General features: G+C 47.0%; 2 protein-coding genes across 19 annotated transcripts in view; both read left to right on the forward strand.

Moving 5' to 3' along the window:
- The first annotated feature begins 62 nt into the window (after positions 1 to 62).
- On the forward strand, positions 63 to 11,088 carry ARPC4 (actin related protein 2/3 complex subunit 4). The gene is made up of 6 exons (XM_004738484.3): positions 63 to 259; positions 3,818 to 3,936; positions 5,135 to 5,246; positions 6,424 to 6,519; positions 7,455 to 7,625; positions 10,111 to 11,088. Exons 1-6 carry the CDS (start codon positions 257 to 259, stop codon positions 10,114 to 10,116), a joined length of 507 nt encoding a protein of 168 aa, XP_004738541.1. The 5' UTR covers positions 63 to 256; the 3' UTR covers positions 10,117 to 11,088.
- Positions 11,089 to 11,284: 196 nt separating this feature from the next.
- Positions 11,285 to 26,235, forward strand: part of TTLL3 (tubulin tyrosine ligase like 3) — a 28,013-nt gene continuing 13,062 nt past the window's right edge. For 7 of the 18 annotated variants that reach the window (XR_006601554.1, XR_006601553.1, XM_045063280.1 and 4 more), the window contains exons 1-9: positions 11,285 to 14,194; positions 14,357 to 14,448; positions 17,011 to 17,179; positions 17,282 to 17,418; positions 18,680 to 18,808; positions 19,528 to 19,642; positions 20,376 to 20,474; positions 21,758 to 21,953; positions 25,400 to 25,548. Coding sequence is in view for 16 of the 18 variants with exons in the window: in XM_045063280.1 (XP_044919215.1) it covers positions 13,798 to 14,194; positions 14,357 to 14,448; positions 17,011 to 17,179; positions 17,282 to 17,418; positions 18,680 to 18,808; positions 19,528 to 19,642; positions 20,376 to 20,474; positions 21,758 to 21,953; positions 25,400 to 25,548 (1,483 nt within the window). In the remaining 2 variants the exon portion in view is untranslated. The remainder of the gene's footprint in view (positions 14,195 to 14,356; positions 14,449 to 17,010; positions 17,180 to 17,281; positions 17,419 to 18,679; positions 18,809 to 19,527; positions 19,643 to 20,375; positions 20,475 to 21,757; positions 21,954 to 25,399; positions 25,549 to 26,235) is intronic. The other 11 variants (XM_045063285.1, XM_045063293.1, XM_045063294.1 and 8 more) reach the window with 9 other exon arrangements.

Genomic DNA, 26,235 nt, shown 5'->3' on the forward strand with positions numbered 1-26,235 from the left:
GGGAGAGCTGCATGGATAACGGGATAATCTTGAGTATCTATTTGAAACTTAAGGAGCTTAAAAATGTCAAGAAAGTCCTAGCGGGGAAACTTCCAAAGGACCAAGTGTTCCTGGGCTCCCCCTTCTCCGTTCGGATCATAGATGGTACCGTCCGGAAGTTCGGGCGGAGACTGAGGCTGCGCTTCTCGCGAAAAGGCAGGCGTCGCGGGGCTGGCCACTTCCGCACTTCCGCTTTCCGGCCCAGCCAGCGCCCGCGATGGTGAGAGAGCCGGGCCCCGGGCCAGGGACCCCCGCGGTTTTGCCTCAAAGCTGTGGGTCTGGGGGAGATGCGGCTTAGCAGGGGAGAGGCCCGGGGCTGAGGGATACTGCGGGGTGTTGGGACACGAGGGGACTGGAGGAGAGAGGGTGGGGCTGGAGCCGAAGTGAGGAAGGGGCGAGCGGGGGACGCCTTCTTACGAAGCAGGACTTGCAGCTTCAAGGTTTAGCTTTCGGTCCAGGTGGGGAATTGTGAGGGTAGAGGACTTCAGAAGTGGGACCTCCTAGGCTGGTGGAAGCGCCGTGAAGGCACTTAGTAGGCCTCATTGCCCGTAGTAGGACCGCTGAGGCGCATAGTAAGGTCTTCTCACTCAGAGGAGAACTTGAGTGAGAACTTCCCTAAGTACACGGTCTTGTCCTCTCCTGCCCGCTTGACCCCGGTTTCCCAGAGGAAGCGTCTACACTTCCTTATCCCACTCTTCTCTTTACTCCCTGCCTTGCTTCTACCGCACAGAAGGATCGCTTTTATGCTGCCACCACCCAGACCTCTTCCTGGTCAGAATTCAGCCGTGTTAACCGTGAGCTCTGCTACTACTGATCCCTCCCTTCCTGGCAGTACTCCCATTTGATAGATGTGGGTGTTCCTGGGAGTTGAGGCTTGGGCTCACCACCTTCCTCTTTGCATTTTTCCTAGTGGCACCTGTCGAGTCCTGGCTTTGATGACCTTGTGTGTTCTGGTGGCTTTTGAATCTGTCTTCCTAGTTGTTTTTTAAGGTTTGCCTGGAAATCTTAAAGACACCTTCAAATTAGATCTCCGGGTCAAAAATCATTTTCTCTCTTATACTTGCTTTTCTTTTTATGTTACTTGTCCTGGCTTTGTGTCTTCTTACCTCAGGTAGAAGCCTGGATTTTCTTTCTTCTAATTGAGGCTATATCACCTGTATTTTTTAAAAGTCAACTTTATTGAGGTATTACATGAGAATGCATTTTATTTGTGAAAAGGCAGGTGTCAGGGGCTTGTCACCTAAAAATCACCGTTTTTAAGTTTATCATCTGTGGATTTTGACAAACACAATAATGTAATCACTACTACAACCAAAATAACAGAATGTTTCCTCAAAAAGTGCCCTCAAATTCTTCTGTTATCAGTCCTGTCTTCTCCCCATTCCAGGCAACCAGATTTTTTTTTTCTCCTATAGTTTTGCCTTTTCAGTGTTGTCATACAAACAGAATTCTTCAGGATGTAGGCCTTTGGATGTGGCTTTTTAAAAACTTAACTTTAGGGGCGCCTGGGTGGCCCAGTGTGTTAAAGCCTCTGCCTTTGGCTCAGGTCATGATCTCAGGGTCCTGGGATTGAGCCCCATGTTGGGCTCTCTGCTCAGCAGGGAGCCTGTTTCCCTTCCTCTCTCTCTGCCTGCCTCTCTGCCTACTTGTGATCTTTGCCTGTCAAATGAATAAGTAAAATCTTAAAAAAAAAACGACTTAACTTTATTTACTTACTTGTTTTTGTATTTTCTACATTCATCTTGGGGCTTGAACCCGCGACTCTGAGATCAAGAGTCACAGACTCTTCAGACTGGACTAGCCAGTCGTCCCAATGTGGCTTTTTAACCATAATGCATTTGAGATTAATCTATGTTGCATGTATCACTAGTTACTCCTTTTTATTGTTGAGTAGTATTTCATCGTCTGGGTGAACCACAGTTTGTTGGGAGGTGTTTTTTGATTCCATATTCTCTACATTTTATATGACAGTCTGACTGTTGTGATACCCTCCCTCTGCTTGTTCTCTCCACTGCCCCAGGCTCAGTGTTCTTGAATAACCCTATCTGCCTTTTGTCTCACTTCCTTGTCCAGTCCATTCTCTGCAGAGCCACCACGCAACTCGTGAAGTCATACAACTTCCTCCTCAGAAAATCCCAGCAGTTCCTTACTACCTTAAAAGAAAAGCTAAAGTTAACAGCCTGGAATTTGAGATTACCTGTGAATCTTTAGACTACCATTGCAGCATTATCTACTGAATCTAAAATGCTTTCTGTATACAGCAACCCTGTACTCATCATTACTTCTGGAACTCTTAAATGCCTTTTTGCATTGTTCTTTTTTTTTTTTTTTAAGATTTTATTTATTTGACAGCGATCACAAGTGGGCAGAGAGGCAGGCAGAGAGAGAGGGAGAAGCAGGGTCCCTTCTGAGCAGAGAGCTGGATGCGGGGCTCATCCCAGGACCTTGAGATCATGACCTGAACTGAAGGCAGAGGCTTAAGCCACTGAGCCACCTAGGCGCCCCTTTTTGGTTTTGTTCTAATCTTGGTTGTGGTATTATACATAATGTTGTATAGAAAAAGAGTAAGACATTTCATATGTTAAGTACCGAGTGAGGAGCAGGGTATATAGATTTGAATAAAGAGACATGGTCTATTGACCATGAAGCTTACAGTCTAGCGAAGAAGAAATCACTTTACTAAAGAAATATGAAGGTTGTGTTATTGTAACTTATAATAAATACTATGAAGGGGGAAGTCAAGAATGGTCTCTCTGAGGAAGGAAGGGGCCTTCCCTGAATAAGTCAGGGTCTGAGGGATGACTTGGGTCAAGCGAGGGAAGAAAAGCCTGTAGATTGATGGATCAGCATGTGTAAAGCCCTGAGGTAAGAAAGACTTAGTTAATACAACTGAAGATAAGCCAGTGTAGGTAGAAGCTGATCCCTCTAATGGGAATGTCCTTAGTTTACTTTTTATGAATTATAAAATCTGTTTTCATCTTTACTTCCAAACTAGTTTCTTTTGGAAATGTAACTTGTGAATCAAATTCTAACCCTTTTTTTCATTCTTCCTTAGAATATCATAGTTGTTTTTTGTCTTCTGTAACCAGTTGAGCTATTTAAAGGTAGAGATTGTCTTTAGAATCTTAACATTTAGATCATCGTCTAACACATTATTGTTACCCATTGTTGGCTCAAAAGACAGATTTGAGAATAGTCATTGTCACCTGTATGCCTTTAGACCAGAATTTTTCAACATCAGCACTATTTGGGGCTTGCTTTCTTTTTTCTTTTTTTATCTATTTATTTAGAGTGAGAACACACGCAGATAGAGGGAGGGGCAGAGGAAGGGGGAGAGAATCAGACTCGCGCTGAGCATGCAGCACTTTGCGGGGCTAGATCTCACAACTCTTGAGATCATGACCCAATTCAAAATCAAGAAGCCTGACTGAGCCACCCACATGCCCCTGAATAATTCATTTTTGTGAGTTGTAGGATGTTTAGCAGTATGCCAGGCCTCTACTCTGTGCCAGTAGCCCTCCTACCCCACTCCAAGTCCTGTCAATGAAAAATGTCCCTACATTGCTGAATGTCTCCTGGCAGGAAGAATGGTCTTCTGTTGAGATCTACTGCTCTAGACTTAGAATGAAAGGCACCTTGAAGGCCTAGACTGTTTTGTTCACTGTGGTATGTGAGAGCCAGATATTCTCAGTACCGCCTGGCTCCCATGTAGTTGGAGTAGAGGGCTAATGGGTTTGCTAAGACAGATTCTGATTTTCCCTTGTGTTTTTTCCTATAGACTGCCACTCTCCGTCCCTACCTGAGTGCCGTGCGGGCCACACTGCAGGCTGCCCTCTGCCTGGAGAATTTCTCCTCCCAGGTTGTAGAACGACACAACAAGCCGGAAGTAGAAGTCAGGTAGGGAAGAGAAAGATCAGGGTGGGTGATGGGTTCAGCCCCAAAGATGGCAGTTGTCTGGAGGCTGTCATGAATTTCCGTCCTGGAGTTGTCAAGACAACTGTAGTTCACATACTTTGTCTTACTGCTCGATGAGCAATGGTTCCCAATTTGCAGTTCCAAAAATAGGGTCAGTGGGTTGGCAGGACAAAACCCAGGGGAGAAGCTAAACTCTGGAGCCAAGATTGCTTGACACCAGGTGTGACGTCTCAGAGTAGGGCTGTTCAGTAAGTATCTCCTGTGTCATTGTTGAACCCAGTTTAAGGAGAGAGTGGAGAATTTTGTTAGAAGCCATCTCTGCCCTCTTGTAATTTAAAGATCAAAGAATGTTCTTTTCCCCACCAACTCGTACTCTCATTCCTTACTCCAAATTTTCCATGCTTTGGGTTATTTTCTCTTATCTAGTTTATGTTTTGTTAAATTTTTCTGTTCTCTAAAGTTTAATTTGAGACACCTATAACTGAGATAAACTGTTACCACACCGTGTTGGAATGATTTGAATTTAAAAATACTGACAAAATGTTAGCATGTTTCGTGTTGCTGTACTTAACATAACATGATTTCTGCTGGGCATTTTAATTACCATTACAAATACCTAGAGATTCAGAGGCATCAAAATGGGAGCTGACCTGAGAAGAGTCTTAATGCTGAATAAGTGAATCATTCTGGATTGATAATTAAAGGAGGCCAAACTGTTTGATTTTAGCTTGTCCTTATTCTTATGGCAGCCTCTCTCTTCTCATTCCCTAAATGGTATATGGGTTTGCCCGTAGTTATTAAAATAAGAGCTCTCGTTTGTAAAGCTCCTGCCATGTGCCAGGCACTCTATTAGACAATTGACCCTTTTTGATCTCTCTCAATCCTTGCCAGTGAAATAGGAATCAGTCATTTTACAGATGAGGAAATTGAGATTCCGACAGGGTAACTTGTCCAAGGAAAGTAACAGAGGAGGCTGGATTTCAAAACCTTATCGCCCTGACTCCAGAGCTTGCTCCTTCTGTTGGAGAACACACTTGCTGGCCCCCATCTTGGAGCGCCCCTACTTGTGAGTCTCCTGTTCCTTGGACTCTGGTCTCAGAGATTCCAGGGCCGCTGTGGGGTCTCCCTGAGCATTCTGTTCCTCTATAGTACAGAGGCCTCTGTGACATTGTGTTTTCAGGAGTAGCAAAGAGCTCCTGTTACAACCTGTGACCATCAGCAGGAATGAGAAGGAAAAGGTTCTGATTGAGGGCTCCATCAACTCTGTCCGGGTCAGCATTGCTGTGAAACAGGTGAGCTCACCACTGAGCCCCTGCCTCCTCAGGAGGCCAGGGATCCCCATCCAAGAGACGTCGTGCCAGATTCGAGGTGGAAGGAAACCCAGGTGTACCCAAGGAATGATTTGCCAGGTCAGCATAGTAGAGAGAGCAACCCTGTTTTGTAAGCCTTGCTCTAGGTTAGAAGTTAGGAAAAGTAGCAGCCAAGACCATGACCATTTTGGTGTCAGGTCAAAGAATCATTTATAAGGAAGGGGTAATAAGGCCAGTTCATAGAAATAAATAGTACCAATACCAATTTGACAACCATAAACCTTGAAAAAGAGATTTAGGGTAAAAAAAATGTAATTTCTTATGTTTTCTTAGGTGACATTCATATTCCCATCACTCTTATAATTTTTGCCATATTTATGTACCACTTAGGTAGTTATTTGTTTAATGGATTTCCTTAACTTATTTTCTTTTACTTAAATTTGTTTGAAACAGAAACCTTATGCCGTAGTGGAAAACAGTATCACTTGTGAGATAGGGGGAACTCTAAAGAAGTGAAAGAAAGCAGATAGGGGGAACTCTAAAGCAGTGAAAGAAAACAAAACTGTTATTTAGTGTAGGCCCTGTTGCTTACAGAAAGCTCTGTCCTTGGTCCCTGCTCTGTTAAAAAGGGAGATTAACAAGTGTTAGAAGGTGTTAAGGGCATATATACCAGCACCTGGCTGCAAAATTCTTTCATTAGAAATAATGAGAATTCAGCATGGTTGAAGTTTGGGGATTATTTAATGTTCATTGTTACTAAAGCAGAGACCACCTAGGTTTATCTCTGATAATTCCAGATGGTATATATATCATAGACTTTGAGAAATACAGCACTAGTGAAATGGGAAAGGAAGAGACAGCTTTGAATGTAGATACAGGCTCTGGAAGGAGCAGATAAAAGATGTTCGTTTGCCAGAATTATCTTTGGAATGGGTGAAAATGAGATCATAATAATGTCTTATTGAGTTGAAGAGGCTTTAATATAGTAGACATTCAGTAGGCAACCAGATGCCCCATGATTCAGGCAGTGCGCCTGATGTGAAACCCCACTACCTACAGTGAGTCTGGGGGAAACTGAGGTCAGAAGACCAGGGTACAGGTTTCTGTTGGCCTGTGATGTCCGATTTAGGGAGCCCTGTTTATCTTTCACTCTTACTAGGCTGATGAAATTGAGAAGATTTTATGCCACAAGTTCATGCGCTTCATGATGATGCGAGCAGAGAACTTTTTTATTCTTCGAAGGAAACCAGTGGAGGTGAGACTGTGTGATCCACATGTTCATAATATTCAAGATTCTTCCACCAATTCTACTGTCACTGGTCTGGGATTGTTTGAAGAACAGGGTTGCTGCTCCTCCAGCCATAGGACCCCCACTGCCTGAGTTGAGAGTTGGCTTTCATTTCAGCTGGAGTGAGAATAAGGGGGATCAGAAACTTGGGAAAAGTTGGGTCTCCCTCAGCTATGGAAAAGGCAAAAAATATGAGATGTGTTGCGCATCTTCCTAGAGCCTACAGTCTAATGGCACAAAGGATATAATGAATAAGAAATCCTTTCTAAGCTGTGTCACCAACTAAATCATTGTCTCTCAGTTGACATTGGCTCGGTGGTTGTCTGATTTTGTACTCGAGTCCTCTCCATAGACTCCCTGCCAAATCAACTTAAAATAATCCCAGTGACTAAGCAAGTACTGTGCAGAGCAGCGTGCACCATCAGATGTGTTGGCCAAGCTCATCCTCATTCTGAGCTAAAATCATTTTTCCTGGTCCTAGATCTAGCCTCCGGGGCCACCCAGAACACATAAGATTACTCTTCAACACATGCACAGCCCAGTCCCATCCTTCTCCCGAAGCATCTCTTCTCTCTGTTTCATTAGATTCTTCTGTGAACAAGATTTCAAGTTCCTTTACTCTCCCCATGACTCATCCTAAATGCAGCTGTGTATCACAGGTAGTTTTCCAGAGATGCCTGTCAGACACAAAATTCTCACCTGGGTCAGTTACTTGGACCCAGCGTAGACACCCTACCAGAGCAGGCAAGTGCTGCCTGAAGGTCATGAGACTTGGGAGAAGATCATGGCCAGTAGGAAGCATGTAGCTGAGTGACCATAGAGGACATGGCCTACTGAGTGCCCTGGATGCTAATTCTCTCCTGTTTCTTCTTTTTCTCTTTTCTGCTGTCTTCCCTCCCCAGGGATATGACATCAGTTTTCTGATCACCAACTTCCACACAGAACAGATGTATAAACACAAGTTGGTGGACTTTGTGATCCACTTCATGGAGGAGATTGACAAGGAGATCAGTGAAATGAAGCTGTCGGTTAACGCTCGTGCGCGCATCGTGGCTGAGGAGTTCCTCAAGAATGTAAGTGGCGGCCTTCTTGGTGTCCCTCCAGAGGTAGGATGAGCTGTGGGTTCAGAACTTAGCATCTGGTGGCAAAGTGGTGCCAGCAGTGTGAATATTTCCTGAGGCCTATAGGACCTGCTGGTGGGTGGCATGTCAGCCACTTGGGGCTGGGGGACCCATGGGTGATCTTTGGGACCTACAGTGCATTTTCTGTAACTCAAGGACCTCCCTTAGTCTCTCATGGGGACTTAGATACTGCTTTCTACATCTCAAAATGTACTTAGTCCTTCCCTATATCTAGCTCAGACCTCAGGTGAGGCAAGTTAAATGTACACGGGAATATTCCAAGAATGTAGGACAGTTAATCAATGTAATTCTACTTCTCAAACAGATTTGAATGTTTTCAGTGTCCCTTTCTCAGGCTTATAGTCATGGTGTTTTCGACCTGTTTCTCATTACTTTAATGGCTTCAGTCCCTCCAGATCCCTCTTCAGTTGTTTGTGTTCCCAACTGAAGGGACTGCAGCCCTCTGAAGAGGAGAAATTATTTACACTGATGAGCTGATGACACAGTTGTTCTTATTTAGATATTCAGGACATGGCCTTCTTTTTTTCTCCTCTTCTTCCAAACAGTTTTTGGTTTGTTGACATGTTCTGCTTTGCATTAACTATAATCCCTAGATGGTAGATTTAGTGTTTACTCCTACCAGTGCATACAGATCCAGCCCAGAAGGAGCTCAGATTCCTAAAAATAGAAATTACCCCTTTTTCCCCTGGGCTTTAATTATACTGAGCACAGTCAGTGTACAAAAGTCAGTGCACAGTGTACTGTGCACGCAGGGTAGCATACTTGTTCAGATCACACAGGCTGTGGGGTCATACTGCCTGTGTGTGCATCCAGCTTCGCTGCCCACTTGGGCATGTTATTGAATCTCTTGATACGAAGCCTCGGTTTCCTCAGCTGTGAAATGAGACTATTCATTAATATGTACTTTCTAGTATGATTGAGCATTAAATGAGGAGAGGTATACAAAGCAAATCATTTGGTACATAGTAAGTTTTCCAGGTATTGTAGCACCAAAGTTTTATGGCCAAGGCACTACAAGGCCTAACATTTAACTGCAAAGGAAAACTGTTTTTTTTTTTAAACAATTTTTATGTATTTATTTGACAGAGAGAGAGATCACAAGTAGGCAGAGAGAGAGAGGGGGGAAGCAGGCTCCCTGCTGAGCAGGGAGTCCAATGCGGGGCTTGGTCCCAGGACCCTGAGATCATGACCTGAGCTGAAGGCAGAGGCTTAACCCACTGAGCCATCCAGGCACCCCTGCAAAGGAAAATAGTTCTTGTCCTAATTTAATATTTGGCTCATTAACCATTTAATTACAGTAATTGCATTTCTTTCTTTTTCTTAATTTAAATTCAGTTAGCTAACATATAGTATACTGTTAGTTTCAGATGCTAACTATATTTCTATAATTACACAGCTAAGAACATTTATCTATCTCATTCAATCCCTGAAACAATCTTTGAGTCATGGGTTATCCCTCTTTTATGAGTGAGTGAACAGGGCTCCGAAAGTCAAGTCACCTGCCTAAGGGCCCTCAGCCTGCAAGAGGAGGAACTGGGACTTAGAGCTTGGTTTTCAGATTCAAAGATCAAGATGGCACCATAGCGTTTGGCAGGGGTCACATACTCGGGTGCATGAGGGGCGTAGGCAGGTAATGCATGGGAGTGAAGTGGGCCATTGGGGATATGGTAAGCACATGGCTCTTCTGAAGAGGGTGACTACTACTACAGAGCTCCTGCCCATGACGGTTTCATTGTTCAGCTTTTCAAAAGAAGCCCCAAATCTGGATTTGTATGCGACATCTCTGATATTTTCAAGGTTGGCAATGAATTCATATTTTTTTAAAGACTTAGTGGACCAGACAGTGTTCGTTATTGGACTGGGTCCTGTCTGTGGGCCACTGGGCCACAGTTGCTTATCTGTAAGATGTGTGCAGCTCCTCTGGGCACCATGGGGGATACTTGAGGGCAGAAGATATTTCCAAGGGCATATTATGGCTGGAGAACCACCCAGAGCTTGACAGAAAGTACCAGATCATGGGTCCTGCTGCTCTTGGCCCCCTAATCCCCATGCCCTTGCACGCAAGCTCCCATCTCAGTTCAAGCAAGGCACTGACAGCTGTATAGCAGTCACCATGACATGGTTAAAGGGAGCTTTGGAAGAGCCTGCTTCACCCTTAATTTTTCTGTCTTGGCTAGTGCTAGGTTTAACAATAGTTAAACTAGTTAGTAACACTAGTTAAACTAGTTAGCCCTGAAGGTCACTGCTGAATGCAGGCTGAATTAGAAAGAGGGTGCCTACAAGGTGTGCTGGGACCCAACCTATCCCTCAGAAATCTGAGCACAGTAGCAGCTCTCAGATCAGCCTGCCTCCCCGGAGCAGGCCTACCAGGATACACTAATAACTGCCATTCACTGCCTCTTGGTTCTTTTGACAGTTTTAACCATCTGGCTGGATCTCAAGGCCTTCCCCCTCAGACTCCCCTGTGTCTCTGCGAAGGCATCCTGGAGTTACTCCCCAGAGCAGCAGCGGCGGCGGCAGCAACAGCGGCGGCAGAGTGGGGGAGCTGGGTTGGGGTGGGTATTAGATGCGGGAGGTGGGTGGTATGCTTGCTAGCTGGGCAACAAAGCAGCAGTGGACCTGCCCCAAGGCACATGCTGCCCCAAGGCCACATGTGCCTGGTCAGGCTGGCTTCTGATGTTCAGTCCCCTGGGCTGGGACAGATTTTTTTTTAACGTCTTGAAACTTAAATTCTGTGCTTGTAGGAGACTGTAACCTTTTTGTCTTTTTTTTTTTTTTTTTTTTTTTACACGAAACAACCTCCACCTCCAGTGGCTGTGACTGGTCCCAGTGATTGTACCATATTGGTCGCTGTGGGTCTGGGCGGGCCTGGAGCCAGAAGGCGACTATTGTGTGTGTCGTGTCTCCCCCCCCCCCACCTCCAGGAAGTCCCAGGTTGGGAGAGAGGGAGGGAAGGAGGAAGGTTTCAGACTCCAGTTCCTTTCCTTTGTCCTCTTACTCCTGAGCCTCCTTGGGCCCAGTGGAAGTTGTTGGGACTCTCTGCCAGCTTCCTGAGCTCTGCCTGAAGATAAGCCACCCAGCACTGGTTGGAAACAAGGGCTTAATTGGTGGCCACCGGCCATGCCTCGAAGCTGGGCACTGAAAGCCAGGTGCCTCTGGCCACAAGGGCCTCTTTGTGCCCTCCCAGCTGAGAGGGGCCACTGATTTGCCTTGTCTATCAGTGCAGTGCCTGTGCTAGAGTTGGAGGGGTGAGTCTTCCAGAGCTTCCTGAGCTGGGTCTCTTCTGCCTGCTCTGGCTCCTCTGCTCCCACGCTCGCTGTACCTTTTCTTATTCTGGTGGATCCCGCCTCCTCTCCTGATTAAAGTCTCTCCTTGCCCCTTTGGGGCTGCATGAGGTCTGTGCACTGTGTATATGAAAGGTGGGGGTGCAGTGGGGCTTTTTCTTCCCAAGACAATGTAGTTGGTACTTGGGGGGCCTGGGCGGTTCCATCAGTAGTCGTCTTCCCGATTGGTTTCTGATGTTATCTGTGCCAAGGGCCACGACTCAGGGACCCCTATTACAGTCCAAGCACCATTCGTTTCTGAAGCTGCTCTGTGCCTGTACGGAGCTTTGATCCTACTCACATAAAGAGCTCATTTGGGCTAAAAGGTAACCTAAAGGAAATGATGATTCCTTATCATGGCTAAGGAAACTGTGATTCCTTGCGATGTAGCAGCTTGCTTCAAAACCCCCAGCTAGTGACCAAGAGAGTTGGCTTCAAATCTAAGGCTTCTGGCTCTGTCTATAATCCCTAGCCACATGTGGCTATTTAAATTATTAAAGTTAAACATTTAAAATTCACTTTCTCATTCCCACCAGAGGTGTTTCAGGTGCTCAATAAATACAAATGACTAATTCCTACCATGTCAGAGAGTACATAAATAGAACATTTCCATCACTGGAGAAAGTTCTGTTGGACAGCACTAGACCTTGGTGACTCCTTAAAGTTAAAAAAAAACAGAACAAACACGGTGCTCAAGTCCTGACTCCTGAGGCTGAATTTGTGTGAGTTCCTAATGTTCTGTGCACTTGTTTCTTATTCCATAAAGTGGAGATACTGTGAACAGGCTGACATGGTACTGTGTTATAGGTACTGAATAAACAGCAGCTGATTTTTCCACCAGCGCAATATCCAAACTGAAAATTTCCATTGCACTAGGTTTGGGGGTTGGTGGAGTGACCTTATCCCTGTCTTGGAGAGACTTGGGGGGTGGATAGTGAAAGCTGAATGTGTAAATAGGTGCACTGAAGTGTTTTATATTTGCAAATTGATTCTGTGGTAGTCTACCCAGGAGGGAAGGTGGTATATTTATGGAAGTGGGTGACAGGAAAAGTTTCAGCCTTTGAGCTGAGCTTTTCAAAAGGTTTTTCCAGACCACCAAAGAAGTCTCTTGAGGTGGAGGACAGGTAATGTTAAAGGGAGGAGGGGTTGGGGTGGGGGCAACTTGGACAGCTATCATCCCCTTTATGACACTACCTGTGACGGCCTCCTCCTGCCTTACAGAATTAGGTGTGTCCTCTGGGGGCACGGGTATGTTTTAACTTTGCAGTGAATGTTAAAGGTGCTCACGGTGAAGCTGGGTGGTTCAAGAGTATGGCATCTGTTCACTCAACCCACAGAGGACGGCATTGCCTGGGTGAGCCAGCTGTTTGTCACAGATCCATCTCCCAGGATCCAGAGCCCCTAACAACCAGATTTGCAGGCTGATGAGAAGGACTGGATGGTTGCCAATCAGCCTACTCTCTTCTGGTGGCATGTCTTTTGGGAAGCCCAGTCTCCAACAAGGTGTGGTCAGGAGTTGAGAAGAGCGATCTCAGATTGAGACTGGCTGGACAGTGAGGTTGAGGACCCACCCTCACTCTACTGGCAGGACCTGATAACAAACAGGACCTGATAACAAAGCTGGGTTCTCAACCAGAGTACTTTCTTACCTGCACTCTGAATGAGCACTGCTGGAATTTTCACCTCAAATTGTTCTTAGGGTGCTTTTATGACCCATTACCTGAGTGGTAATATATAGTTATGTTAAATAATGTTTATGTTGAAGGGTGGGATTTTGCGGTCAGAACTGAATTCCAGTGCTGGCTCTGCTATGTGATTTTAGGCGAATTAACATTTTGGAGCTTTATGTTACTTATGACTTTGGAAGATCATACTTTGCTACTGCCTCCAAAATGTTTACTTACAGTCTTGAGGGCTGCACCTAACTGTTCCGTTACATTTTTCTGCGATTGGCTCAAGCAATCTGTTTTTCTATTTTTAGTTATGGAGGGCAGGGGGAGTGTGCTGCACTCTACTTTCTCATTGTTTCCCCATACACTGCCCTGGTTTTCAGATCAGCCCCAAGGAACCTTACCCTAGGCCCATCCACCAGGCCCTGCAGATCTAGCGCACCCTCACCAGGCTCCAGCCACACTGCCTACATCTTAGTTCCAGGGAAGGGTTCTTTCCCTTCTCAGGGGTGTTGCTGAGACTTTCCTGTCTGGATTGATATTCCTACCCCTCTTCACTAGCCAATTTCTGAGCTCCTTTGCATAGGCTTCAGCCTAAATGTCACCTCTTCAGAAAGGTCATTTTTTTTCTTAAGTATGTCCCTTTTCTGGTTGGTTTGCTGCTTGTTCATTGCCCTTACCTACAGCTCTTTTATTCCTTTGTTGCTTGCTTTTTTGTCTCCCCTCCACTGGGCTGTAAGCAACATGAGGTCAGGGATCATTTCTAGCTTCTAGTCTCCAGCCCCTAGGCCATTGCCTAGCACGGTTGCTCTCCATAAATACGATGGAATGACTCAAGCCACAGGAACCATGATGCTGAAATTAACTGGCAGCACAGTGCTCCAGGCTTCCACCTTAGGTACCCTTGCTTAGCGGTCCGGATTTAAGCCCGCTGGAGGGAGTACCCGAACCCACTCTCCGATTGTGCCAAGGGAATGGTTTCCTGGGCAACAGCAAACAGGAGGCGGGGCCTCGGAACGGAGGGCCCTGCTACCCTGAGAGGAGGCGGCGCGCAGAGGGGGAGGAGGGCTCTCACGCGCTGGGGGCGGGGGCGCGCGCAGCAAGGGGCGCATGCAAGGCCCCGGCGCGCCGCTGCTCCTGAGCGCGGGGGAGCTAGGGGTCGCACATCAGGGTTCCGCCGCCTGGTACCGTCAAAAGGGCGGCCGCGCCAGTTCCCCAGCCCCATGGCCCTGGGCGTGCCACTCCGAGTTCCCGCCTGCCGACCCGCTGCCTTGGCGGGGGCCCGCCTCTGCCTGTCCCGAGGGGGTTCGCGCAGGAGGTAAACGCCGGGCCCGCAGCCTAGCCTCTGCCCGCCGCCTAGGCCACGCCTTCGAGTCTCAGGCCCAAGGCACCCACGCCCAGAGCGCCGCGGATCTCTGCCCCCTCGGGTCCCTGCACACCCCGGCCCCAGATTATGGCCAGTCGCCGGACGGTGAGGCCCGTTGCCGCCCGCCCATCGTGGCCGGAGGTGGTTGCAAGAAAAAGAAGACTTGGGTTGGAGGGAATAAGAGGTCGGGAGAGTGTGGGCTCCGGATGAAGAGCGGAGAAAGGAGTGTGGTCATCGGAGGCCGGGAGAGACTCTAGGCTGAGCCTCCAGCCTGCCCCATCCCTACTCTGCATCTTTCTGCAGGTTCCCTTGTCCTCTGGCGAGGATTCTCCAAGTCATCTCACCACATGGGCCGGCTCAGAAACGCCAGAATCCACGTGGAGAGAGCTGTCAAGGTTGGAGGGTGCTGGGGGGTGTCTTGAAAGGGCCCGCAGAGTGGCTTAGCCTGCCTCCCTGAACTGTCTTCTTACATCCTTTAAAAACAGAGAAAACCAAAAACCTTGATTCCACACCCATTTTAAAATATTCCAAAGTTTTCAGTACCCTTTCTGGCGGAATTGTGTAACTAACTTCTTTACCTGGCATTCACCCCTTCAGCTCTTACCACTCTCGTTCCTAGCCTTTCCCATTACCATGGGGAACCACTCTAGTCAAGGTCACTCATGACCTCCAAGGAGGCAAATCCAGCAGCCCCTTTTCTGTCCTTATCTCGGTCTGGTACCTCGTGTCACTCTACACTATTGCTTTACATACCCTTACCCCTTGGCTGTCTGCATACACCTAGTTTTCCTTTCTCACTCCGTGGCTGCTGCTTTACAGTTGCCTTTGAAGGATCCTTGGAGCTTTCCTGGATCCCTCCCCATACCTGTCTCCTTGACTGTGAGTCCAGTAAATGTGCTGTGCCCTCTAGGTGCCCCTTCCAGCCCAGTCTCTCCATTAACTACACATTGCTTAGATCTAGCCCCCTACTTGATATCTTCACCCAGAGAGAACTTAGAACCATTTCAAACCTATGCCTCAAACCATACTTTTGATTTTCCTGCCATTCCTGTCATTCTCCCTAATCTCCCATTTTCCTTATCAACCAGTTGCTCAAGTTGGAAATATGATCTTTCTGTCCATTCACCCACACATCTAGACAGTCATGATTTTTTTTTTTTTTTTAAAGTAACCTCTATGCCCAACATGGGGCTTGAACTCACAATCCCAAGATCGAGAGTCACATACTATATTGACTGAGCCAGCCAGGCGCTCTGTTCACATTCTACACATCTAATTCCATCAGCAAAACCAGTCACCTCTATTTCCAAAACAAGTCTCTACTCTGTCACATTCTCCACATTTTCACCCTCATTTTAGCTATTGAGGTTTTTCTCCTGCACAAATCACAACAGCCTTTTATTTTATTTAATTTTATTTATTTAATTTTATTTTATTTATTTATTTTTATTTTATTTATTTAATTTTATTTAATTTTGTAACAGCTTTCTAACCCTTCTCCCTGCTTCATGCTGCTCTTAATATAAAATCCCTGCAGGGCCTTCCACAGTCTAGCTGCTACCAGCTTCTTCAGTCGTCCCCTTGTTTTTCACACCCCATTCTCACTGGCTTCCTTCCAATTTCTTCTGACCTCAAAGACTCAAGATCTTTGCACATGCTTTTCCCTCTGCCGGAACTGCCATTTGCCCAACTCTGTATACTCCTGGTTGCTTTTTACCCTTTCCATGTATGTACTTTTATTGTGAGTCCCCATTAAGTATCCAGTTGTGGGAGCAACCCAATCTGGATTTTAGTCCTTGCTCTTTCACTTAATCACTGTGTAGCCAAACTACTCAACCTCTCTATGCCTCTGTTTCATAATAAGTTAAATGGGGAGATAGCACCTATTAAAAATAATATTAGGGGCGCTTGGGTGGCTCAGTGGGTTAAAGCCTCTGCCTTCAGCTCAGGTCATGATCTCAGGGTCCTGGGATCGAGCCCTGCATCGGGCTCTCTGCTCAGCAGGGAGCTTGCTTCCCCCTCTCTGCCTGCCTCTCTGCCTACTTGTGATCTCTGTCTGTCAAATAAATAAATAAAATCCTTTAAAAAAATACATACTATGGGGGCACCTGGGTGGTGCATTCAGTTAAGTGTCCAACTCTTGGTTTCAGCTCAGGATATGATCTCAGTGTCGTGAGACTGAACCCCACATTGGGCTTCCGACTCAGTGCAGAGTCTGCTTGAGATTCTTTCCCTTTCCCTCTGTACCCCTGCTCATGCTTTCTCTGTCTCTGTCTCTCTCAAATAAATAAATTTTTAAAAAGATTTTATTTATTTGATAGAGAGAGGGAGATCACAAGTAGGCAGAGAAGCAGGCAGAGAGAGAAGAGGAAGCAGGCTCCCTGCTGAGCAGAGAACCCAACGTGGGGCTCGATCCCAGGACTCTGGGATCATGACGTGAGCTGAAGGCAGAGGCTTTAACCCACTGAGCCACCCAGGCACCCCTCAAATAAATAAATCTTAAAAAAAAATACATATTATTGAAGTGCCTGGGTGGCTCAGTCGTTAAGCGTCTGCCTTCGGCTCAGGTCATGATCCCAGGGTTGTGGGATTGAGCCACACATCGGGCTCCTTGATCAGTGAGAAGCCTGCTTATCCCTATCCCACTCCCCCTGCTTGTATTCCCTCTCTTGCTGTCAAATAAATAAATAAAATCTTTTTTAAAAATAATAAAAAATACATATCATTGTTAGTAGTATATATAAACTAAGCAGTGTACAGTAGGTACACAACAATTGTTAGCTCTTACCATTATAACTATTAACTATTCGTGTTTATTTTCCCTGTTTGGTTATAATCTATCTTCCCTGCTGGAACGTAAAAATTTCCTGAAGGCAGAAACAGAACTTGTTCACCACTGTATCCCATGGTCTGGAGCTTGGATGATACCAACCAAGTGTCCTTCTCTCACCTTACAGCAGAAAAAGATCTTTATGATCCAAGGGCGCTACCCAGTGATACGGTGCCTCTTGCGCCGGAGAGGCTGGGTGGAGAAGAAGATGGTCCATCACTCGGGCACCGTTCTGCCACCACCCCAGAAGGATCTGGATAGCTCGGTAATCGGTGACAGTGACACCACTGAGGATGGTAAGCCGTTCCATCCCTTTCTACAGGATGCCCCTCCTGAATCCCTTTCCTTTGGTTCTTGCTCTCCCAGGGTTGAGACTTTGGTATGGGTCTATGGGGCAGGGACAGGAGCCTCACCAGGCCGGGGCTCTACATCCACAGAGGATGAAGAAGAGGACGAGGCATTTCGGCCACCACAGCTGTTTGACTTTGATGATTTCCTGGAATTTGATGACCTAGATGGGACACATGCTCTGATGGTGAGGGCCCCCGGGGGGCTGGTAGGGAGGGGCTGAGAGGGTGAGGAGTTCTCTGGTCCTCATTTTCCCTATCCGCACTAAAAACGGATTGCTTCTATAAGGACTGGATGGGCCAGGAGAGTGGTGAGGGGCACAGAGGAGCTCAGACAAGGCTGGCCTGGGATCAGAATCCTGCTAGGTTATACCAGAAGCTAGCATAACCTCCACACCTGGTAATTCCCCCTTCTAAATAAAACCCTATATTTCACATCCTTCCTCTGCCCTTGGCAAGTGAAGCCTGGAAGGAAGGGCTTAAAAAGCTCTGAAAGGGCTGATGTGATGAAGTGGAGGTGAGGACACCTCTGTATCAAAGTGAGGACACTTAGCTTTGGATCTTGGCACCACCACTTACTAAGCTGAACATACCAAATTGCCATTTTTGTATGTCAGAAAAGACTGTACACTGGCAATTTTATATGGCTCAACTGTGTGGGCTCTTGGACAAGTCACCTGCCCTCCCAGTGCCTCAATTCCCTTATCTGTGAAAGGGGATATTAGTAGCACCTACTTCGTGCTGAGGATTAAGTGAATTGATGTCAAAGGCACTTAAAAGGAGGGTTGCCTGGGTGGCTCTTTGAGTTAAGCCTCTGCCTTCATCTCAGGTCATGATCCCAGGGTCCTGGGATCGAGCCCTGCATCGGTCTCTCTGCTCAGGAGGGAGCCTGCCTCCCCCACCCGCTCTCTGCCTGCCTCTCTGCCTACTTGTGATCTCTGTCTGTCAAATAAATAAATAAAATCTTAAAAAAAAAAAAAAGCATTTAAAAGAAAGGAAGAAAAGCACTTAGAACAGGGCCTGGCATGTAATGTCATTGCCTGTGAGTAATCCTACCTCCCAGAGCTGTGGGAATGATGGGGTGGAAGAACCCTGAGAGAACCTTTGTCACATGTGCCCATCAGCCTGGAGTCACTGTCCTGCCACTGAGCAAGTCACTGATAGCCATGGGCCAAAACAAAGGGGCGGCATTCAGTTGTGTGGCTTAGTCACTGTAGGGGCAAATGACCAAAAGGAGTTCTGTAAGTCAGCCTCTTTTCTGCTCACAAGTGTGTGCTCTGGAGGAAGAGATGTCTTCTTAACACATGTAAAGATGGGGTGGGGGCTAGAGGCCACCTCGGAAGCATCTTCTCCTTCCATACTCCCACCCTACTCAACAGGCCGGGGAGAAGTTTCCTCAGGCCCTGGGCTGCCCACCCCAGCCTCCCCTGTCTCCTTGGCTCTCCTTAGTCCCGCATGGTTCGGAATGAGGTTCCCTATTTCATCTGGACCACTCGGCGGGATGTGCTGGACTGTCGCTTCCTCTCCAAGGATCAAATGATAAACCACTATGCCCGGGCTGGCTCCTTTACCACAAAGGTGGGTTCCCCAGGGGAGTGGGCATGGCAGCTTCTAAACCATTAGCCCTTGGGCTGACAACTCCACTGCCTGCTTTCCTTGTCAGGAAAAGAGAGTTCTCAGGAGGCAGAGAGGTATATGATTCAGTGGGATTTGGAATCAGGCAGCCTGAGTTCGAATCTAGCCCCTGCAGCATGTCTGGCACATGTAGGCATAATGATTAAAATAGACTCCAGGATCCAAATAGGATCTGGAGCCAGAAAAACACCAAGTCTAATGACCGTAAACAATAGAGTCCTTACCACTTAAGCAAGGGATATCTGGCTGCTGGATCCATTCTGTCCCATCTGGGTTTATTAACAAGTGACTTCACTTCTGGCCTTAGTTTCCTTGTCTTTAAATGAGAACACCAGTAGGACTTACCTTATAGGGTTGTGGCAAGAATTAAGGGCTTTATTATTGGAACATGCTATTATGTTATTGTTGTGGGCTGGGGAGGCTTCCCAGAGGAGGCAGTTCTTTAAGAATGTGAAAGGATGGATAGGAGGGGTGTGGGGCATTCTTGGTAGGGCAAACTGCGTGGGCATACACATGGAGACGGATATGAGTGAGTCAGGCCTAGCAAGTGTGGCAGAGGCTCTGAGAACACTCAAGTAGAGTCTCCCTGAGCTGAATGTGGGGAGTCCCTTGGAGGTGTCTGGGCAAGTCCCACTATGCCCCCTCAGCAGCTAACTCCATAGGTGGGTCTATGTCTCAATCTCCGGAATTTGCCGTGGTTTGATGAGGCTGATGCTGACTCCTTCTTTCCACGCTGCTACCGCCTGGGGGCTGAGGATGACAAAAAGGCCTTCATAGGTAAGGAGAAGCCAGCCCCATGCCTGGACTCCCAGGCCGAAGCATGAGGGCTAAAACGTGTTCACGTTAGAGAGCAGAGAGCCCTCTCTTTATGCCCTCATCAAACCCAGCAGATTTCCTCCTCTGTCCCCTACCCTACCCTAATATGCCTCCCTTAATGAACTATCTAGCTTGGTCAATCCAGACCTCCAGAAGAGCTTAGATAGCTTATACTGCATCCTAAAGCACGTTCTAAAAGTTGGTCAATGGATTGAGTTTGGAGCCCACAGTATGTTCCAGGCCTATGTCAAATTCCACTGGCTAGACAGGGTTCCAAATCTAGAAAAGGGTCTAAACTTTGGGTTCCTAAAGGTAGAAGAGTTTCCATTCTAAAATTCAGGTCAGAATTTGTGTACAGATTAGATATTAGGTCTAAATTCATCTCCAAACCTGACATAGTTTTTATGCTCAGGTCTGGTTCTCAGGCTAGAATAAGTTACCAAAAGTGGATCAGGAACAGAAGGGGGAAATGAGACAACAGGTTCAGGCAAGATTCTGAAGGCAGAATATGAGCCATGTCAGATTCTAGGCCTGGTTCTACAACTGAACAGGAGCCAGGTTCTAACCCCAGAGTGTAGAGTCAGAAGGTAGTTAGGTTCCGGATCCAAAATGGGGCAGGTTATGATCAGGTTCCGGAACCAGAACAGGCTTCGAGCCTAGGGGCTGAGCAGGGTATCCCCTGCCCTGGGAGCAGAGGACTTCTGGCTGACAGCTGCCCGCAACGTTCTCAAGCTGGTGGTAAAGTCCGAATGGAAGTCATACTCTATCCAGGCAGAAGAGGAAGAGGCCCCAGGCAAGTACTACAGTTACCCTCACTCCCCGCCTATTATTTTTATCTTCTCACCCATCCACCTGTTTATGTATACATCTATCTCTGTATTAGCCACAATGATCTCCTCCATCACCCCTTCCCACCCACCCATCCCTACACCTACCCCCTCCCTCCAATTGTCCGTCCATCCATCTTCTCATCCATCTAACTTCCTATTCGCCTATTCCTACCCACTCGGCTCACATTCACCCCCTGCCATCCATCCATCCAGTCACCCATCACCCCACCTATCCCCCTACTATTGATCTCTTCATTCACATACCTTCTCTCAGCTCCACACTCCACACTCCTCATGAATCTGTCTACTCCTCCATCTTTGTACCTACCCTCCCACAAATCCACCTACCCATCTGTCCCGCTGCTTTTAGGGATTCTCCTATCCACTGCCCATGTATCTTCCAGCCCACCCATTCATCTCTTCTCCCAGCCACCCTCCCACCTGTCTTCTGATTCATTTGTTAATCAATCCTTTGCATCATTCAGCCCTCCATGGGCCTGGCATGTTGTGGCCGAGCACTATGGAGAGGACAGACTAAGAAGACGTGGTCCATCCCTGCCTGTGGGGAGCTCACATCTCTGAGGAGGAAGAAGTAGTGGAACCGTGTAGTTTCACGTGGCCTGAGGACCCCTTGTGCCTTGTGAAGGGGGACACAGAGAATCCCCTACTGCATGTTGTCCCAACCCATTGCTTGCTCTCCCTTTCTGTCTCTGAACTTAGCTCCTACCTCAGAGTTCTCATCCTATAATCTAAGGGCCATGGTGTCAGGGGAAATAAGGGACAGCTCTACTGGATGGAGGAAAATCCTGCCTCTTCCAGAGAGAGACCTCTCCATTGCTATCTCCTGGGTGTGTCAGGTACAAAGAAGATTGTTGTGTGCCAGGATCAGGGACACAAGGGCCTCAGGTGTGTCAGAGGTCCCAGGAACAGAGAGGCTGCAGGTGTGTGCTGGGGCTACAGGGGCTGAGAAGCTCTGGGATATTTAGGGTGGAACCTAAAGTGGATGACAGGCCCTGGGACAGTGAGGGCCAAGGGTGAGTACTAGGGTCACGGGGGAATTTAGAACAAACCCTCAGGTAAGTGACAGGTCCCAGGACAGTAGGAGATACAGGTGTGTGCTGAGCCTCAGGTGTATGCAAGGTAAGGCCTCGTGTAAATGACAGGCCTTGGAGCAGTGGGGGCTGTGGCATGTGTCATGTTCTATGCCTTGTCTGTCGGTTAGTGACAGGTCCCTTCCTATCTTCAGGAGACAAGCAGCCCAAGAAACAGGAGAAAAAGCCAGTGACGGTGTCCCCGGAGTTTGTGGATGAGGCTCTCTGTGCCTGTGAAGAGCACCTTAGTAACCTGGCTCACATGGACATCGACAAGGACCTGGGGGCGCCGCTGTACCTCAGCCCTGAGGGCTGGTCCATCTTCCTCCAGCGCTACTACCAAGTGGTTCAGTGAGTTCCTCTGCCGCTAGGACAGTGGGCTGTGGGCTGGTTCCCCTTGTTCTCAGGGCTCCTGCATTCTGAGCTGATGCATATGTAGTGTAGCCCCTCTCTCTTCCACAGACCTACCCCTTTTGTTTGCCCTGCTGCTTCTGCTCAAGAATTCTCAGGGAATCCCACTGCCTTCATGGTAGATTCTTCTAAGATTCTTCTGAGATTCTTCCTGAATCTCAGTTTAGCATAATGACTAAGATCATGGCCAGCCCTATCAGATAGTCCTGACTTGGCAGCTTCCAAGCTCTTTGACCTTGGCAACATCACTAATCTTTCTGAGCTTTACTTTGCACATGGAAAATAGATTTTATTTATTTATTTATTTATTTATTTTAATTTTTTATTTATTTGACAGACAGACCACAAGTAGGCAGAGAGGCAGGCAGAGAGAGAGGAGGAAGCAGGCTCCCCGCGGAGCAGAGAGCCCCATGCGAGGCTCGATCCCAGGACCCTGGGATCATGACCTGAGCCGAAGACAGAGGCTTTAACCACTGAGCCACCCAGGTGCCCCGGAAAATAGATTTTAAAATAATGTCTGACTCAAAGGTAGGATTAGACAGGATAATCTGTGTTATGTGCTCTGCATAGACTCAGTATTTACTCACAAAATGAGAATCTATTAAGTTGTTTGGGTTTTATTCTGGAGGCCAGTGTTTCCCAAAGTGTGTTGCATGGGATACTTAGTTCTGCAGGACAGAAATCGATTTTATGAAAGAAAGACTTTTGTGGTCCATTACATTTGGAACACATTGGGTTAAGCAAAGTTAATTAATTCCTTGATGCAGGACTTACCAGAACCTGTGTGTGGTGTTAACCTCCAAGAGAGATATGGGTACAATATATATCCTGTTATTATGTGACCCCCCCACCCCCTCCACCCCTCCACAGGCATCCTGAGGGACTATATTTTCGGAAGACACTCTGGGAAAAGGTTCTTGATCAGAGGAAGGGAATTGAGACTGGGATTCCATTTAGCAGAGGTGTGCAGGAGAGAGAAGGGAAGAAGTGCTCAGAAGGCAAGAGAACATCCAGCATTTATTGAGCACTTCCTATATGCCCAGCATGGTGCCAGGCTCCAAAAATAAAGTATAATCCCTGTCTTCAAGGGGATAAACAGCCAAGTGGGGAGGCTTGTGGCAAGCCAGGTGGGAGTGCTAAGGGCCTGCAGTAGTAATAGGAAGGAATGGGCAGACTTGCTGGTTTTGATAGGAGAGACTAAAGAACTGATAAGTGAACTTTGAATGAATGACATGCTGAGCAAACCTGCATCATTGATAAATAATTCATTTGTATCTTTTTAAATGTTACAAAAACTAGATGACCCTATACTTTCCCCTTAACTATCAGAAAAATACCAGAAAAGCTACCCTTCTTAAACTAAGAATTACAAGACCGAGTTAGAACATTAGGTGTAAAGAACATGAATCCTTTGTAGTTGTAGATGGGGGGGCCAAGTTCTAGAGGGCCATACGCACTTCTCAAAAGTCGGGATACATAAAATACTACATCTTATAAGGATGCCTGGCTGGCTCAGTTGCTAGAGCATGTGACTCTTGGTCTTGGGGTTGTGAGTTCAAGCCCCACGATGAGCACAGAGCTTACTTGAAAAAAAAATTTGCTTTGGGAACATTTGTCAAACATAGTTTTTAGGGGCACCTGGGTGGCTCAGTTGTTTAAGCGTCTGCCTTCAGCTTGGGTCATGATCCTAAGGTCCTGGGATAGAGTCCCACATTGGGCTCCCTGCTCAGCAGGGAGTCTGCTTTCCCCTCTGCCTCTGCTGCTCTTCCTGCTTGTGCTCTCTCAGACTCTCTCTGTCAAATAAGTAAATAAAATCTTTAAAAAAATTTTTAAATTACATCATATGACATGTATAGTGTTAAGTGATTCACTCACAGAAGTTATAGATGATTAGTTTTTGTTAATTCATTCAATATTTACTGCTGTGTTTTCACTTTTGAAACAAATCCATGACTCACCAGTCAGGTTTTTATCAAGATTGACTTCCCACAAACATACTGATTGCTTGTTTTCATTGTTGTTAAATACAAAAATCACATTGTCATATCTTATGTATTTTTTCAAATTGCACATACCCCTGCCATCCTCATATGACAGTTTCCTGGGCCAAATCACAGGTTTACTGAGTAGATTCTCTATGTCATGGCCCACAGAAAGGTTTCCGGCATACCCTCTGGAAATCGAAGGGTCAGGGCTTAGGTGCGAGTATTCCTAAGAGCCCTTGACAAGTCCCCCTCCATCTGGCTGCTGTCACTACTCCTGGTGCTGCCCCACTGGGTGCTGCTGCCTCCTTAGTATAAGAACTGGAAGTTCTTCATGCTGGAACATTCTTAAGGCTAAGATGTGAAGGGGGATTAGCATCTAGTAGAAGCTTCCTGCCTATTCAGTCAGAGGGAGAGGAATGGGAGGGTGTGGATGAGGCTGCCCTCTAGGGTATTCCATGACTTAGTTAGGTCAGGACATTTGTGTCCTGTAGGGAACAGAGTCCCTCTTTGTCCATGAACCTTTATCTGACAGCCCAGTGCTGAGGCAGGCAACCATTCATTCAGCCAACAGACTTCATCGAGAACACGTAACAGTATACTGCTGGGAAAAGGGAAACGCTTACCAATGTTCCTACTCTTCTGGAGCTTAGACTCTAGTGAAGGGAGACAGACAGCAGCCAAATAAGCATAGGTATGGGTGGTAAGTGATGAGAAGAGAGACAAGGCAAGGGGCTGTGTGATGCAGATGTGCATTAGAACAGGAATTAGAATTAGAATTAGAACAGGAAAGGATCCACCTATCAACCAGTTGTCAGCCCAGATTTGGAGGGGAAATGAACCCCAAAAAGTACCTATGGTTGGAGGAATCAAGCAGGACAGAGTTTGCATCCTGCCTCAGCCACTGAACTCAGTATGTGGCCTTGAACGAATCTCTGAACCTTTCCAGCTTCAGTTGACACTTCTCCAAAATGGGACCAGTAATGCCTCCTTGGCAGGGCCATAGGAAGGGTTAGTGATGATATATGTGAAGCCCCTAGCACCGTGCCTGGCAGATAGTGGTGCCTCATGATCAGGTGCTGGTGTGATTAAATTCTGCCAAAAGGCAGTTTTATGGTAATAGAAGGGAGATGACAGATGGTGGAGTGGGACAGCATGTGAAATGTGGAATGTTCCCTGTCTCTTCTATTTCAGCACTCTCAGATGGCTCCCTGGGCTGGTTAGAATTTGCGGGACAGCTTGAGGGTGGGATGAAGGTTTAGAGGAGACCTATCTGCATCTGTTAGGGAAAGGTGTGACCCTGGCTTGGACCATGGCCGGGGGTTGGGTTCTTGTCTCCTCTTGCCTTGTCCACCAGACTGCCCCCAGACTCAGCCCTGCCCATGTCCCATCATCTCCCCACAGCGAGGGGGCAGAACTCAGGCACCTTGACGCTCAGGTCCAGCGCTGTGAGGACATCCTGCAGCGGCTGCGGGCTGTGGTGCCCCAGATGGACATGGAAGGAGATCGCAACATCTGGATCGTGAAGCCGGGAGCCAAGTCCCGAGGACGAGGTGGGAGTAAGCCCCTGCTTCCTACACCAGTGCCCTACAGCCTGCCTATCCAACTAGAGGCCAGGGAGGTTAATAGTGCAAGCTGTATTGGGGCCAAACTGCATGGGTTTGAATCCCAGCTTTGCTACTAACATGCTGTGTGACCTTGAACAAGTTACATCACCTCTCTGAATCTCAGTTCCTTCACCTGTGAGGGATGATCATAACCTGTGAGCTGAGGATTAAATGAGGTGGTGTGTCTAAAGCTCAGCATGGTCCCTAACACAGAGTAATCACCCCATAAATGTTGGCTGCTGTGATGATATTGTCGTCTCCTCTCCTGCTGTCAGAGTTGGGTTAATGCTTTAAGTGGGTCTGGTGATACTTGTAGCCTGTCATCTAAGGGCTCTCTGATTTGACCAGTGCATCCTTGTGAAGTAGCATAGTATTAAGGATGTGGATGCTGAGAGCCAGACTACATCAGGTCAAGTCCAGACTTTGCCTCCTACTATCTGTAAGACTTTGGGCAGGATAGTTAACCTCTTCTCTACCTCATTTCATCATTTGGTAAATGGAACTAGTATTACCTAGTTTTAAGTAAGTATAATATGTGCTTTTCCATAGTAACTGCTATGTCAGTGCTATTATTTTTAGCTATTATTCTGGCTGCTCAGCCCAATGGGAGGAGCTATAACAGGAGAGCCAGCA

Source organism: Mustela putorius, unplaced genomic scaffold, assembly GCF_011764305.1.
Source record: "Mustela putorius furo isolate JIRA1106 unplaced genomic scaffold, ASM1176430v1.1 tig00003850_pilon_pilon_pilon, whole genome shotgun sequence".
In the NCBI taxonomy this organism is placed as follows: domain Eukaryota; kingdom Metazoa; phylum Chordata; class Mammalia; order Carnivora; family Mustelidae; genus Mustela; species Mustela putorius.

Bases quoted from the DNA above. Each gene is read 5' to 3' on its own strand.
- ARPC4 (XM_004738484.3), top strand. The intron at 5,247-6,423 runs GTGAGCTCACCA...CACTCTTACTAG, and splicing joins TCAGCATTGCTGTGAAACAG to GCTGATGAAATTGAGAAGAT. The intron at 6,520-7,454 runs GTGAGACTGTGT...TTCCCTCCCCAG, and splicing joins TTCGAAGGAAACCAGTGGAG to GGATATGACATCAGTTTTCT.